This window comes from Gracilinanus agilis, chromosome 3 (assembly GCF_016433145.1).
Source record: "Gracilinanus agilis isolate LMUSP501 chromosome 3, AgileGrace, whole genome shotgun sequence".
Taxonomy (NCBI): Eukaryota; Metazoa; Chordata; class Mammalia; order Didelphimorphia; family Didelphidae; genus Gracilinanus; species Gracilinanus agilis.
The window spans coordinates 344,519,913-344,536,516 of NC_058132.1; the positions used below are offsets into that span (position 1 = coordinate 344,519,913).

General features: G+C 39.2%; 1 protein-coding gene across 1 annotated transcript in view; it reads left to right on the top strand.

Moving 5' to 3' along the window:
* Window positions 1-2,078: 2,078 nt before the first annotated feature.
* The window catches only part of HGD (homogentisate 1,2-dioxygenase), an 85,694-nt gene continuing 71,168 nt past the window's right edge, over window positions 2,079-16,604 (top strand). The window contains exon 1 of the mRNA XM_044670071.1: window positions 2,079-2,201. Coding sequence (XP_044526006.1) covers window positions 2,184-2,201 — 18 coding nt within the window. The 5' untranslated portion in view covers window positions 2,079-2,183. The remainder of the gene's footprint in view (window positions 2,202-16,604) is intronic.

Below are 16,604 nucleotides of genomic sequence, written 5' to 3' on the forward strand. Positions count from 1 at the left end.
AAAAGTAAGTCTTTGACATTCCAAAAGCCCTTTACAACTTGTCTGCTAGCTTTTAGACTGCAGATAATAATAATAGATGCTTAATTTTTAAGTTCAACAGAATTTTGAGTCCCATCGAATTTAAGGATTCAGAAATCAATCATGTGAAATATTAGAAATATATCCATAAGTCTGGTCCATGGACACTTTGCTCATTAGAATCAGCTTTTGAATACATCTTTAATATCATCATGATTTGTTATCATTGAAACCCTTCCCTTTCCAGTTTTTGTTTTGTTTCGTTTTTTACCCTTTACTCCCCCACACATACCCTAAAAGTGACACTGGCTGCCTTGCTATTCCTTGAACAAGCTACTCCATGCCCTAGTCTTTGTTGAAAGGCTGTAGCTAGTAAGGAAATGGAGGGTTAATTCTTATTGTGTTCCATCTAAGCCCTCTGGGTAAAGTCTAGTAAAAACAACAATGACAACAGCAAAAAATAACAGCTAGTCACTTATAAAGGTCTCATTTCCCAGATATGTAAGGAACTGATTCAAATTTCTAAGATCCATGCCCATGCTCCAACTGATAAATGGCCAAATAATATAAAGAGGTAGTTTTCTAAGGAAGAAATTCAAGCCATCAATAACTATGAAAAAAATGCTTCAAATGACAAATAATTAGAGAAATGCAAATTCAAATAACTCTGAGGTTTCACTTCACACCCATCAGAATAGAAAAGTTGACAGAAAGAGAAAATAACAAAAATTGGAACATTATGGAAAAACAGATATTTTTAGTGGAATTATAACTTGGTCCAGACCTTCTGGAAAGCAGTTCTGTAACTAGTCCCTCAAAGTTATCAAACTATAGATTCTTTGACCACTACTAGCTCTTTACTTCCACAGAGATCAAAGAATAAAAAAAGGACCCATATATACAAAAATGTTTATATTAGCTTTTTATGATGGCAAAGAACTGGAAACTAAGGAAGTGCCCATCAGTTGGAGAATAGCTGAACAAACTGTGGCATATAATGTAATGGAATACTGTTGTGCTGTAAGAAATGATGAAAGCAATGATCTCCCAAAATTTATATATGGGAAATTTCCAGGATTTTTTCCTGGAAAATCCTCCCCAAACTCCCAAAATTTATATATATGGAAAAATCTATATAAACTGATGCAAAATAAAATGAGCAGAACTGGAGAACACTTTACACAATAACAACAACATTGTAAAGATAACTTTTATACCCTTAAAATTTCTACTTAACGTAGTAAGCAGCCACAGTTCCAGGGGACAAATAATGAGACATGCTACCCATCTCCCAACAGAAAGGTATTGGACTCAGAGTATAGAATGAGAGTTGTTGTTTTTTTTTTTTTTTGTTTTTTTTTTGTTTTTTTGTTTTTAATGACCACAGGCAGCTAGGTGGTTCAGTGGATAGAGTGCCAGGTGTGGAGTCCTGGGTTCAAATCTGGCCCCAGACACTTCCTACCTGTGTGACCCTGGGCAAGTCACTTAACCCCAATTGCCTTGCCCTTACCACTCTTCTGCCTTAGAAGAGATACTTATCAGTCTTAAGACAAAAGGTAAGAGTTTTGTTTTTTTTTAATGACCAATTTCTTTTACTTGGCTATGCATATTTATCATAAGGGTTTTCTTTCTTTTTTTTCCCTAAAGTGGAGTCAGGGTAGAGGAGGGACAAGAAAAGTATTTTTTGGTTCATTTTTTAAAAGACTATAGACAAGTCCAACAAGAGAATTTATTTGATTCAAATGCCTTGAACATCCTCTAAAGGTTAATGACTACTAAATCGTACTAGCCTTTTTTTATCTTCCCCTCCCTGAACTAAATTAGCTTATCTTCTTTTGCCCCTAGTCAATAACCCAAAAGGAAAGGAAAATCCATCCTTCCTGCAACCACTCAGAAACAATTTTATATCTGATTTTAAATGCAAGCTACCAAACAAAGCACGTAAAGCAAAGTCAATAACCTTGGGTAATGTTTGTTGGACTTTATCACCTGCACACCAAGCAGTTTAGAAATTCCTCTTAGTAGTTCACTAACGAATAAGAGATAGGGAGAAGGAAAGAGTGAGTTTGGATTAGGGATTATTTCCTGGGGAAAAAACAGCATTTTAGCCAAATACTCTCTTTGTGTTTGAGTTTGGCGAAGCCTCCAAAACCTGCAAGAGGAAAATGCTGGCGGATTTGAAGGTAAGAAATAATCTGGAAGGTTTCTGTGTCTAGAAGCTGCATAGATTTTAATCTCATTCTACAGTAATTATATAACATAAGCTATATAGCAACTGGACATCTAGGTGACACTATGGATAGAGTGATGGACCTGGAGTCAGGAAGACATATTTCTGAATTCAAATCTGTCCTCAGACACTTATTAGCTACAGGACCCTGGGTAAGTCAATTAACCCTGTTTGCCTCGATTTTCTCATCTGTAAAATGATCTAGAAAAGGAAATGGCAAACCACTTCAGCATCTTTGCCAAGAAAACCCCAAATAGGGGTCACAAAGAGTTAGACACGACAACAGCAATAATACAGCAAGGAATTCTGGAAAACAGGGAGCTACTTTGTTCTTTTAAGCATTATTTCTGACTGCATTAAGACACAGAACTGTGGAATTTTAGAACTGGGGGGGGGGGGTCTTCAGAGATCATTTAGGATCAAATGGATGAGGAAACTGAGAACACCAAGGGGAGAACTGACTTGCCTCAAGTCCCAGAGTGGCAGAGGTGAGACTAGGGTGCTTTTCCCAACTTCCACAACGCTGAACCTTCCACTATCTTCCACTGTCTCCTAAATGCTTTTGGGTATAGAAACCCTGAAATATCGATCACCCTCCTCCTACCCTAACTAGAGACTTTCCTTCTGGGGGACAGGTTTGGCTGCTTGGTATTTCCTCCTGCATTATCTGCCTGGGCAGAGTAGCAGCAGCAGGGTACTATTCCCCCAACACTGACTTTGCTCACAGCTGCCCACTCTAGGCTTGACACACCTTCTCCTGTTCCTGGAGCTGACTAGGGAGGAGAGGGGTGGAGTAGGGGATGTGTCCCAATCATCCAATTAAATTGAGCTGCTTCTTCTGTCCGGCTATTACTATGAACTCAAACTAAACTGTAGGCAATAAGCACTCTAGTCTTTCCCCTAGGGGAGAATTTTTTGGAGGATAATTCTTAAAGGAAGGGGAGGGAAAGAATATACTGTAATTTTAACAACTGCCATTAGACCTCAGAATGCCAGACAGCCTCATCTCTCCTGGATCATATGATATGGATGGCATAATATGATATGATTATTAGGTATTACAATAGTGACTACTTTTCAGATATAACTATAAATGAGTTCCAATTCATTGCAGTGACCAGTCCTGATACCTTTAGCATCAGAGGACAACATAGTCTTCCCCATTCTTCAAAAATAAGTGAGAGGTGGGGGCAGCTGGGTAGCTCAGTGGAATGAGAGTCAGGCCTAGAGACGGGAGGTCCTAGGTTCAAATCTGGCCTCGGCCACTTCTCAGCTGTGTGACCCTGGGCAAGTCACTTGACCCCCATTGCCTACCCTTGCCAATCTTCTGCCTTGGAGCCAATACACAGTATTGACTCCAAGACGGAAGGTAAGGGTTTTAAAAAAAAAAAAAAAAAAAAAAAAAAATAAGTGAGAGGTGGGAACCACAGGGACAAAATATTGTATAAACTACTAGCCAAGGTCATTTTGTCCATTGGTTTTTCTTCCCTGTTTTCCTTAGTTTCAAGGGGATTCGAGGGGCAAGGGTGGTTGATGAAGAAGATGATGGGGAGGGCATTTGGGGAGATGACTGTTACAGGGGCAAAGATGACAGTAAAACTTTTTAAAGGTAAAGATAAATCAACTCATTCTTAGTGACTCCTAATCTGATACCTCCCCATTTTACAAAGATTAGGAGAATTCGAGGTCTTTGTCCAAATTTATACCACTGGTTAGTGTTACCAGTAATACTTGCTAATAAGCTGGGATTTGAACCCAGGTGTCTTGGTTTCTAATTGCAGTGCTCCTTCCACTGCTCTAAGCCACTTCTTTATATTTATATTTCTTTTAGACATGGGGAAACAGATGTAAAAGACTTTCCTGGGCATACCTGTCTGATTAGAAATAGAAGCAGAAGCAGAATCTGTCCCCTCACTATGTATCTGTTTCACAAAGCGCTCTCCTCAAATATAGGGACAGCAGCAAAAGATGATGTGGCCATCAGTATAAGAAGGAATTTAAGCTTTTTAAGGTAGAGGAGTGCAGGCAAAGGAAGGAGAAAGGTGGTGGGAGATGAGCCTGAGAGTAAATACGATGTCCTGCACCCATGGGCCCCAAGCTCTTATAATCCTTAAAGCCAAGTTGGTCATTACAATTAATCTGACTTTGGCTGGTTTTTAGATTTTGTTTTGTTTTTTATTTACATTATTACATGTTGTTATCTTGGTTCTACTTACTTCCCTTTTATACAAGTGTTATGATATTTCTCAGACTTACTTTTATTTGTCATTTCTCAAGGCATAATAGCGTTCTGTTATATTCACATAGAGCAATTTTTCTAATCATTTCCATGTTTGTTTCCAAATTTTTGCTACTCAAAAGTACCATTATGAATATTGTGGCAAATACTAACTTATCTTTCTTAAAGTATGTGCCCAATACCTGGATCAGCAGAACAAAGGGTATATATATATATATATATTTAATGACTTCCCAAATAACTCCAAATTGTTTTCTAGAAAAACTGGATCAATTCCAACTGCATTAGTGTGCCTTTCTTTCCATAGCCCCTTCAACACCAATTCTTTTTTTCAATATGAAATATTGAATATTTCAATATACAAAAGTCTATATCAATAGCCACATTGCTAAATGTTGAAACTTCAAACTTGTTTCAATTTGCATTTCCTTTTTTTTTAGTAATTTAGAATATATTTTTAAATGGCTATTGAGAGTTTACAATTCTGAAAAGTGTTCAACTACTCCAATCGTTTATCAGGGTAGTCTTTTTTTTTTTTTTTTTTTTTTGCTGTTTCATCTTTATTTTTTTAATAACAAATTTACACATAAGCTTTCCAAAGTTATATTCATGTTGTCTCCCTCCCCCCTCCCAGAGGTGATGAGCAATACAATCTGGGTTATACTTGCATTATCATGCAAAACGCATTTTCATATTATTCATTTTTGTAAGCAAATAATCTTATAAAACCAAAGCCCCAATTATATACCCAGATAAACAAATGATAAATCATGTTTTTATCTGCATTTCTACTCCAACAGTTCTTTCTCTAGAGGTGGACAACATTCTTTTTTTTTTTTTTTTAATTTTTTTTTTTTAAGTTTAAACCCTTAACTTCTGTGTATTGACTTATAGGTGAAAGAGTGGTAAGGGTAGGCTATGGGGGTCAAGTGACTTGCCCAGGGTCACACAGCTGGGAAGTGTCTGAGGCCACATTTGAACCTAGGACCTCCAGTCTCTAGGCCTGGCTCTCAATCCACTGAGCTACCCAGCTGCCCCCACAATATTCTTTTAAAAAATTTTTTTATTTAAGTATTTTTCCATGGTTCCATGATTCATGTTCATACATGTATTATCACTCAATACCTATTTAAGTATTATTCATTTTTATAATACTTTTTTAAAAACCAAAACCCCACATCCAATACCCACATAAACAAGTAAAAAATCAAATGTTTTCCTTCTGCATTTCTACTCCCACAGTTCTTTCTCTCAGTGTGAATAGCTTTCTTTGTCATAAGTTCTTCAAAATTGTCCTGGATCATTGCATTGCTGTTAGCAATGTTTATGACATTTGATCATCCCACAATATTTCAGTTACTATGCATAATGTTCTCCTGGTTCTGATTATTTCGCTCTGCATCGGTTCACATAGGTCTTTCCAGTTCTTTCTGAAATCATCCTGATAAGATACAACAATGGAATACAACAGTATTCCCTCACCATCATATACCACAATTTGTTTGGCCATTTCCCAGTTGAGGAACACCCCCTCATTTTCCAATTCTTTGCCACCACAAAAAGAGCAGCTATAAATATTTTTGTACAAAAAGGTCCTTTACCAGTCCCCCCCCCACCCTTTTTTTATCTCTTTAGGATTCAGACATAGTAATGGTATTGTACTTAGTCTTTTAAATTGTCCTTTATTTCCTGTTTTCAGGGGTGAGAAATCTCAGACAAGCAGAACATTCTTGGTCTTTGTCTTCATGTCATCAAAAGTCTGTCAAATTTTGTAAATGCAAATCTCTGTCCATCACTTGGTCCTGTTTTGATTCTTCTGTATCCCTTTTAAGATCAGTAAATCCAGGTGCAGTCCTTACTCTGTCCCATTTCTCTCTTTCTTGCTTTCTCTCTCCTTATTGTTAATGTTTTCTCCTTTCCTCAGTTTCTTTTGTTCACCTTTCCTTCCACTCCATTTTAAAAATACCTCCTGCCTCAAACCTAAAGGTTTTTTCCAGAGGTTTGTGTTGGGGATAGAGCCCTCAAATAACTTTACTTCTTTGGGGTTGTTGGCCCTAATGGAAAAAAAATCATCTTTGCCCTTCCTGCTCCTATCAGAAGTGCTAAGTACACATATAGCAAGTATCAAGAACACCCCAAAGTAACTTTAGTGTCTGATCAAATCTAAGTTTCCTAACTCCCAGGCTAAGCTTGCAAAGAAAGCTTTATTCTTTCAAATATTTGTTAAGATCTGGGTTCTCTGGAATCCCAGACAGTTTATGAGGATAGGAAGCTTAGAGGTAGTGCAAATCAATCCCCACATTTTATGTAGGAACAAACTGAGAATAAAAGAAATGGTGAATTGCTCATCCCTGTACAGCTAGGCAGAGTATCCAAAGTCCCTCTCATTTAAATCTTTCCTTCCACTTTCTTCCTCCTCTCTTTATTAGAAATAGCTTCAGAAAGTCTTGTCTAAGGGTAGATTATTGTTTTTTGAAGTTCAGTTTAGTATTAATTCTAGGAAACTTAGTTTCCTGATGAAATCCCCTTGAGGGACGTTCAGTGGGAGCCAGAAACATTCTTAGCATTTATAAATAAATGATTCTCAAACTCTTAGTGGGTTGTAGTTTATAGAACAATTTATTATGCACTGCTCCAGCAGCCCACCAATGTAAATTATATTCTACCCTCTCTACTAGACTTCAAAAGCATTCATCCCTGCCTGCTGTCTAATCTCCCTCCCGAAAGGTTAGTGCTGGAGGTCAGCCCAGGGATCCAAAGGAAGGAATGCCATGATGTTTATTGATTAGGATGATGGTGATACAGCATTTAATTTTTCATGTTTCTCGGCTTTTATCTCTTTATTTCGGCCAAGATGTCAAAACAAAGACTCAAATGAAATGAACTCTTAAGGTCCCATTTGCATCAGATGCAACAAATCCCCAGGAGGAAGAATCTCTGTAAGACAAGGGCCTGGGAGGTATGGCTGTTATTAGAAGGTCAAGCGAGCTAAACTGGGAGAGATACAACTCCAGGAAGCTGGCCACCAGAGTGTAACTGGTTTCCTCCAAGACAGCTCAAACAATAGCCACAAGCAATAACAAAAATTATATCTATGTATATGTGTGTGGATATATATACACAGACACAATTTCAAATGAACAAAAGAAATCGAGGAGGGGTAGCTGGGTGACTCAGTGATTAGAGAGCCAGGTCTAGAGATGGGAGGTTCAAATCTGGCCTCAGACACTTCCTAGCTGTGTGACCCTGGGCAAGTCACTTAACCTTCATTGCCTAGCCCTTACTGCTCTTCTGCCTTGGAACCAATGCACAGTATTGATTCTAAGATGGAAAGTAAGGGTTAAAAATAAAAGAAAGAAAATGAGGAAAAGAAAGACATACTAGCAGAATAAGGGAAGTGAAGCAAGGGAATTGGAGGAAAGAGTAATGAATAGAATTGGACTTACTGATCTTAAAAGGGGATGCATATGTATGTATAGACAGGTAGATGCTTATCTGCCCATCTATCATATACATATATCATCTCATTTTGTCTTCACAAATTTTTGTATCCTCATTTCCTAGCACAGTGGCTGGCATATAGGTTGGGCTTAATAAATGTTTGTTGATTGATTGATTGATTGATTGATTTGGGAGGAACACAGTGCAGAAGGAGAAGATCAAGGAAGTTTTCATAGAGGAGAGGCAAAGTTATTTGAGCTATCAAGGGATAGGAACTAGATCTGTGATTTCATTGGTGCAAGGAAGTCCCACATAAGGAAATTGCTTTTGCCAAATGCAGGTTGACCCTTTCTCTGCAAATTATAGTTGCTTGGGCACCGATAGGTTAAGTGATTTGCCCAGTATCACACAGCTGGTCTGTGTCAGAGGTGGGACTTGCTCCTAGATCTTCCTCTCTTTGAATCTGACTCTATCCACGATGCTACTAACATCTCTAAAGCTAGAGAGGACAGGTAGGAATTTAACAAGTGAAGCTGGAAAGGAGACACTGTAAGAAGGGATATGCAGGAGCCTGCTTGTGTGGGCTAGAGGGAGCTGATTGTTAAATTTTCAATGTGGGGATTTATACTCCAGGATGAGGCAAATCTTAAAAATAGGTCTTGACTTACTGTTTTGTTGATTTCTGGACTTAAGAAAATGATAGAAAAAATGTTGATGTAAACTAAACTTAAATGTTTGTCCTGGGCACATTTTATTTTTCAGAGAGCTGGTTGTTAAATATTTACCATCAAAACCTTGATATAGTAATAAGGAATAATGAGAATAAGGGCACAAAAGAAGAAAAGCTCAAAAAATTGTGGAATAGCTTGGTTTTGCTGCAGGATAAGAGGTAAAAGAGAGTAATATGAGAAGGTAGTTAAGATCTGCAACCTCCCCCATCCACCCCACTCCATTTCTAACTCATGCCCAGTGAAAAGATAGGAAGATGGGCCATCTGTTCCCTCTACTGGGGTGATATATTGAGGAACAGAGCCAAAAGCAACTGCCTCATCAAACTACTCTGGTTCATAAACAAATATCCTGGGGGGTAGGTGAGAATTAGAAAGTAGGCTTGGGAGCTGCCAAGGAGCCAGGCATTCTGAATTAACACACAACACAATATGTCCAGGTACTTGTTCTCCAAATCATCCAGAGAATACTGTACTTGTGAAGTTCTCTTGGAAATAATTCACCTTAAAAAAAAAAAAAAAAAAAAAAAAGGTTGGATTAAATTACTAAGAAATCTCACTGGAAATCAACCCAGACCCTTTGCTCAACTTTGTGATTAGATTTTTGCATGATTCTGGGAATGCTTCAGATGAAGTGGTTTAAGAGGGAGGGAAATTATCATAGATGCACAGGAGAGGCAATATGACAGACTGGAAAAGAAAGCCAGGGAAGTGTGGTGTTGGGCAAGCCGTCAGTCCTCATTTTCCTCATCTATTAAATGAGGGAGTTGAATTAGATGATCTGTGGCTTCCCTTACAGTTCTAGACCTATGAGCCTAAGATCCCAAATCCTGTCCCCTAATACCTGCAGCAAATAAATCCAGAGTTCAAAATCTGGCCTTGACTTCCAAGTCAGGGCACCGTCTCCCCTCCCTCTGAAGCAATGGAAAAGAGAAGTGCGCAGCCCCTTTGGCAAATCCAAAGACACTTAACTCTGATTTTTATTTTTTATTCCAGTAGCTTTGGATAACTAACTTATTGAGCAAACAGTGACTCAGCAACTTCGCAGCCCTATCTCCTGCCAAAGCACTGCAGCTAAGAATGAGAGGCCAACTCTGAACCAGAATCTCCCTGGGCACCATATGGCTGCTGTCCAACCCACCAGCTGTGCAAGGGATCCTAGACTTTGAACTGCAAGGACAGCTCCCCTAACCTCTTTGTTTTACAAATGAAGAAACTGAGGTCCAGAGGGGCTGAGCAACTTGCCTAAGATCACAAGGAGTAGTTAGTGGCACAGCCAGGACTCTAAACAAGATCATAAGATTATCAGATCACAGATTTAGAGCTGGAAAGGACCTTTTAGAGCTCAAGTCTAATTGACTCATCTTACAAATGAAGAAATTGATAGAGAGCTAGCTTAGAGGCTGGGAGGTCCTAGGTTCAAATCTGTCCTTAGATACCTCTTAGCTGTGTGATCTTGAGCAACTCACTTAACCCCATTTGCCTACCCCTTATTGCTCTTCTGTCTTGGAACTGATAAGTAGTATCAGTTAAAAAAACACAAAACAATAAAAAAAAAAAAACCCTTACCTTCTATCTTCAAATCAATACTATGTATTGGTTCCAAGGCAAAAGAGCAGTAAGGGCTAGGCAATGGGGGTAAAGTGACTTGCCCAGGGTCATACAGCTAGGAAATGTCTTAGGTCAAATTTAAACCCAGGACTTCTTATCTTTAGGCTTGGTTCTCCAACCACTAAGCCAACTACGTGCCCCAACTTAGTATTAATTCTAACACAGAAGGTAAGAGTTTTAAAAAATAGTTGAGTAAACTAAAGTCAAAAGAAGTAGACTTGTCCAAGGTCATACTGATAGTAAGAGTCAGCATCAAAATTCAAACCAGGTCCTCCTGCTCTAAATCCAGAGCTCTTTCTATTATGCTATGTCTTTAGGAAATAAATAACCAAAAAAATTCCTCCAATCCAAATCAAATTTTCTAGCCACAATCTTTTCCTCCTCATTCCAACATACCTACAATTCAATAATGTGGTAAGATGGAAAAAGCACTGAATCAGAAGTCAAGGACCTGGATTCAAATCTCACCTTTACTACTTATTTCTGTGACCAGGGCAAGTCATTTCACCTCCTGGGCTTCCTAATCATTAAAAGGAATGAAGAGTTAAAAATAAAATTAAATTAAAAATTAAAAAAAGGAATGAGGAGGAGACTGAACTAGATGGTCTCCGAAGTCTTTCTCAGCTCTAGAACTATGAGCCTTGTCTGCTCTGAGACCAAGAGTTCAGAGCATCTATAGCTTCCTATTCTTGACCTGTGGGTCCAGAAGGCGATCTACATTCTTCCCTTTCCACAGACCAAGTCCCTCTTTCCTCTCTTATTATAGATGCAATGTGGCACCTCTGCCTTTTTTTTTTTAACCCTTACCTTCAGTCTTAGAATCAATACTGTGTCAATACAAAGCAGAAGAGTGGTAAGGACTAGGCAATGGGGGTTAAATGACTTGCCCAAGGTCACACAGCTAGGAAGTGTCTGAGCCCAGATTTGAACCTAGGATCTCCCGTCTCTAGGCTTGGCTCTCAATCCACTGAGCTACCCAGCTGCCCCTGACATCTCTGTCTTGATCTCCATGCTCACACTCTCAGTCATGAGATGGTCTCTAATCCCTCCATCTCACCACATTCAGTTGGACTTGGCCATTACTTCCCACCCCTTCATTGGCCAACCAGTTGAGAGAGAGGCCATCCCACTAATGGTTAAGGCAATGCTCAGTGCCATCCCCTTCATGTCACATCCATTAGCTTTGAGAGGAGGGCATTGTGTGAAGAGAAGAACCAAATACTAGGCTGTGGTTCTTGTCCTTTCCTCTAAGATGAGTCAGTCTAGTAGACCCACGCTGCTGGCCTTAACCAGTCTGGACCTGATGGAGCTCAGGGTTTTGCTGGCTGATAGACTTGCAGATATATAGAGCAATCATGTCTGAAAGCAGACAAATTGCTTCACTTTTATCAGTTTACAGGTCAGAAATTTTACATGTGACAGTCCTTCTAAATAGAGGGGGTTATTTGCCTGAACATCATTCACACATCCAGGCCCTTCAAATCAAAACATAATCTTCTGTCTGTGGCTGCTGCTGCAATTGCTAATGTGTTTCTTCTGGGGAAAAAAAATATCTCAGTCCTTCTTTCCTGCTGAATTCCTTTTCAAAGGCCTGGGCTTTTTTTTTTTTTTTTTTTTTTAAATTGGAATGATTCAGCAAATTGATCAATTTAGGATTCATTTCCATTTGAAAAGGAACTGGAAGGAGATTTGCATTTACTAGGGCCACCAGTATGGATATGGTATATTGAATATTCATGGTCAGTGATCACTGAAGGAATGTAGGGAATCAGAGGATGATAAATTGAGAGCTAGAAATTGTCTTACAACACATGGAGTCCAACTCCACTTTATAGAGGAGAAAATTATGGTACAGAAAAATCATTTAGTGAGTGTCTGGGTTAGAAATTTTTTTAACTCTTATCTTCTGTCATAATATCAATTCTAAGACAGAAGAGAGGCAAGGACTAGGCAACTGAGGGTAAGTGACTTGCCCAGGAAACTAGGAAGTATCTGAGGTCATAATGGAATCCAGCTCCTCTTGACTCCAGATCTGATGTCATATCTAAAGTGCTCCCTAACTGCCCCTTCTGTGGTAGAATTTGAACCCAGGTTTTCACGTCTTTACATCCAGTATCTTATCTACTATTTCATGCTGCCTCTCCAGGAGAGGAGGGAAACACATATACCCATAGCGACCGCCTACCCTCATAGAAAAGAACTTTCTGGGGGGAGGAGAGGAAGACTATCTACAATTTTATTGTTGTTGAGAACTCCTGGTGAATTAATTTCCTCTACCAATGTAGAGAGACAACTGTTTTGCAGTTTGGGAGTCGCCTGGATCTCTAAGAGATTAATAGAATTCTTAGAGAAGTATATCTGGGAATGTGAGAGAAAATGAGACCATGCCATTTACTCTCAATTTGTCTCCTCTAAAGTTTAGGAAAGAGGAACATTTTAGGGATCCTACTGTCTAAGGTGCAGTGGAATGAGTTCCACAACGAATTATAGGTCAGAGATGGAACTTGAGCCCAGGGTTCTTAGCTCCTACACCCGCTCCCTGCATCAAGTTTATCCATGTTCCAGTCCATCTCCATTTAGCCACCAAAGTAATTTCCCTAAATCGTATGTCAAAACTCTCTCTCTCTCTCTCTCTCTCTCTCTCTCTCTCTCTCTTTCTCTCTCTCTCTCTCTCTCTCCCCCCAAACCTAGCGCCTCCAGGATTAAATACAAAATCTTTTGTTTGGTATTCAAAGTGGTTCATAACCCCCATCTAGTCTTTTTACACCTTATTTTCTAGCAGTTATTATTTGATCCAGTGACACTGATCCCCTTTGTTGTTGTTCAATTGTGTCCAACTCTTTGTGACCCCATTTGGGATTTTCTTGTGTGTAATTTGAATCTGTTACCCTAAAAACTATGATCCCCAGCACTCTACTCACTTCCTGTCATTATATGCTGATGTAGACAAGATATAAATTGGGTGGAGTTCCTTCTCTTGCACTCTTTCTTTCCTGTTGCAGCTTTGGTGGATCAGGGATTTTTGAGTGAATAGAAAAACTTAATCACGTGGTTCTATTTTGCCAGATAATAAATTTTAAACAATAATATTTGAAGCATTGCACATTAATTTAAATCTTACACTTGGCAAAGATACTGGAGTGGTTTGCCATTTCCTTCTCCAGCTCATTACACAGATGAGGAAACTGAGGCAAGTAGGACTAAGTGACTTGCCAAGGGGCACACAGTGAGTGTCAGAGGTGAGATTTGAACCCAAGATGAATCTTCCTGACTCCAGGTCTGGGTTCTATCCAGTGAGCCACCACGTAACTGCCCTAGCTGATCTCCTTATTGCTCCATGAATTATACGCTCCTTCTCTCTTTTAATTATTTCAGATTTAACCTGTATCTGGCTTGTTTGTCTGTATTTGTTTGCTTGTTGTCTTCCCCATTAAGTAAGCTCCTTGAAGGCAGAACTATTCTTTGCCCCTTTTTGTATCCACAGCACAGTCTGGTCCATTGTTGTTGTTGTTGTTGAAGTATAGTTTAGCTGACTCTTTGTGACTCTGGGGTTTTCTTGGCCAAGATATGGAAGCAGCTTGCCATTTCCTTCTCCAGCTCATTTTAGAGATAAGGAACTAAAACAGAGTTCAGTGGCTTGCCCAGGGTCACACAGCTAGTATCTGAGGTCAGATTTGAACTCAGGAAGATTATTTCAAGCCTGGGACTCTAGCCACTGTGCCACCTAGCTGCTCCTTGGCCTATTGTAAATGTTTATTGATTGACTGTCCATCAGACTTGAGAGTTTGTCTAGAAAAGAGCATAAGATCATGGATTGAGAACCAGAAGGTACTCTCCAGGTCATCTAATTTAAAATTCTCATTTTGCAGATAAGAAAACTAAGCCAATCTAAAGGTTCAATAAATTTCCCAAGGTCACACAGGTAGAAAATAGTAGAGCTGAGGTTTGAAACCACGACCTTTGAATTCAGCATATTTTTCTTTACACCCTACTTCCCATAAGTGTTCCAACTCCTAGAGAACAGCAGGTTCTAATGCGAGGAAACCTCTGGGTATCTGTGACTCAACTCCAAGGAAGCTGGCTTGACCCCAAAAGGTATATGATCAATTAATTGGAAGAGGAGAAGATTAGTTGCTTCTGACCTTTCTCTCCACAGTCAATCATAGTGCTTGTCTCTAGCACAACCACACCTCCCCTTTTCTCCCCAACAATACTTCTTTCTCACAATACCTCCTATCCTGCTTTCTCCTTCCATTGAACAATTTCTTAATTTCTCTGCTTCTGAGACTAGTGTTGGTCCCTTGAGGCAGTTATAAATTAGCCACTAGGTAAGTGCCCACAGAAACAGTTACCCAGTTTTCACTGGTAAAATTCTATCACTTCTAGAATTCCCACACCCTGCCCTCCACATCCTCTACTAGCTATGGCGGTCATCTTTAGGAGGGTGAGCTCTGAGCTTTGGGGTAGTGACTGCCCCACCAGAACAGAATCTCACAGGACGATCATGCATAGATGGGCCAATATCATTACATTAAACAAAGTCACAGATTGAGAAAACTGAGTCAAACAGGGTTAAGTGACTTTCCCAGGGTCACACAGATAGTAAGTATCTGAGGTCATATTTGAACTCAGGTAGAGTTTTCCTGACTCCAGATCCAGCACTCTTTCTTCTGTGCCAGAGAAGGAAATGACAAATAGATCCAGTATCTTTGCCAAGAAAACTCCAAATGGAGTTTTGAAGAGTCAGGTACAATTGAAAAATAACTGAGTAACCACAGAAAGAGACATGACTATTCAAGGTCGGAGGAAGTAGAAGCCATTTCTAACATGAAAGGAATAAGGGTGAGGATCAGTAGGCTTTGGGGAGGATGAAGCTTTTAAGCTGAGCCTTAAAGAAGAGAGGCAGGATTTCAAAGGAAGTAGAGTAAGAGGATAATGAAAGGAAAGGGCATTCGAAGCAGAGGGAACCTTATGAACACATGCACAGAGACAAGAAAGTGCTGAATACATAGAAGGGATGGTAAATTGTCTAGTTTGGGGGAGTTTAGTGTGCACTGAAGAGAATTGTAAATAACGTTGTAAAGTTAGAGAAATACCAGATGGTAGAGGTCTAAAATGCCAGGCTAAGGCATTCTGACTTTAATCAGCAGGCAGTAGGGATCCACTGAGGGTTTTGAGCCATGAAATTAGATGATTTATCCCAGTGAAAGTATCACTGTGTTGAGAAGAGAGTAGGATGATCATAGATTGAATTTGGGGGAATATCTAGGAAGCAGGAGAATGACAAAAATCTAAGAGAAGTTTTAAAAAGATATTAAGAAAAGGTAAACTATATTGCACAGTGGATAGAGCTCCAGGTCTGGAGTCAGGAAGACTTGGGTTCAAATCTTGTTTCAAATACTTCCTAACTGTATGACTGTGGGTAAGTCTAAGTCTCTTAATCATAATTGCCTAGAACTTACTGCTCTTCTCCCTTGGTACTGATACTTAGAATCAGTTCTAAGATAGAAAGTAAGGTTTTGAAAAAATATATTAAATGATAAACAACTTTGAAAAAATCTAGAACACGGATTAATGCAATGGCCAACCATAAATCTAAAGGAGCAATGATGAAGAATGCTCCCCTCTTCCTGACAAAGAGACAATGGGCTCATGATACAGAATAAGACATACAGTTTTAGATGTGACCAACATAGATTTGCTTAACCATGCATATTAGTTACAAGTGTTTTGTTTGTTTGTTTGTTTGTTTGTTTGTTTGTTTGTTTTGGTGAGAAGAGAATTGGGATGGAGAGAAAATAAAAAGTCCTTAATTTTAAAAATACGAGAGATGTTTTTTTCCAAAATCCCTTACCTTTTGTCTTAGTATCATTTTTAAGCCAGAAGGGTAGCAAGGGCTAGGCAATCTGAATTAAGCGACTTGGCCAAGGTCACACAGCTGGGAAGTACCTATGGTCAGATTTGAACTTAGGTCTTCCTGACTCCAGGTCTGGCACTGTACTACCTAGCTGTCCTGAGGTTTTAAAAGGCATTAAGAGGATAAGTACAGTATTATAACCTACATGATAAATAAGAAAAGATTTATAAACATAGAATATGCAAAGATAGACAAATGCATGCACATATATAGAGATGGTCCCATACAAAGACCATACCAAGATATACTCACAAAGATAAAGACCAGTAGCTGAGTGACCTTCGAAATCACCTGCATTGGTGGGCTGCTAAGCATCCCTTGAAATATTACTGCCACTCTTGAAATTCTGTCTTCTAAGATCAGTTGAAGGAAATGGTGGAAATTTAGCTTAAAGAAAAGAAGACTGAGGGAGCGTGTGTC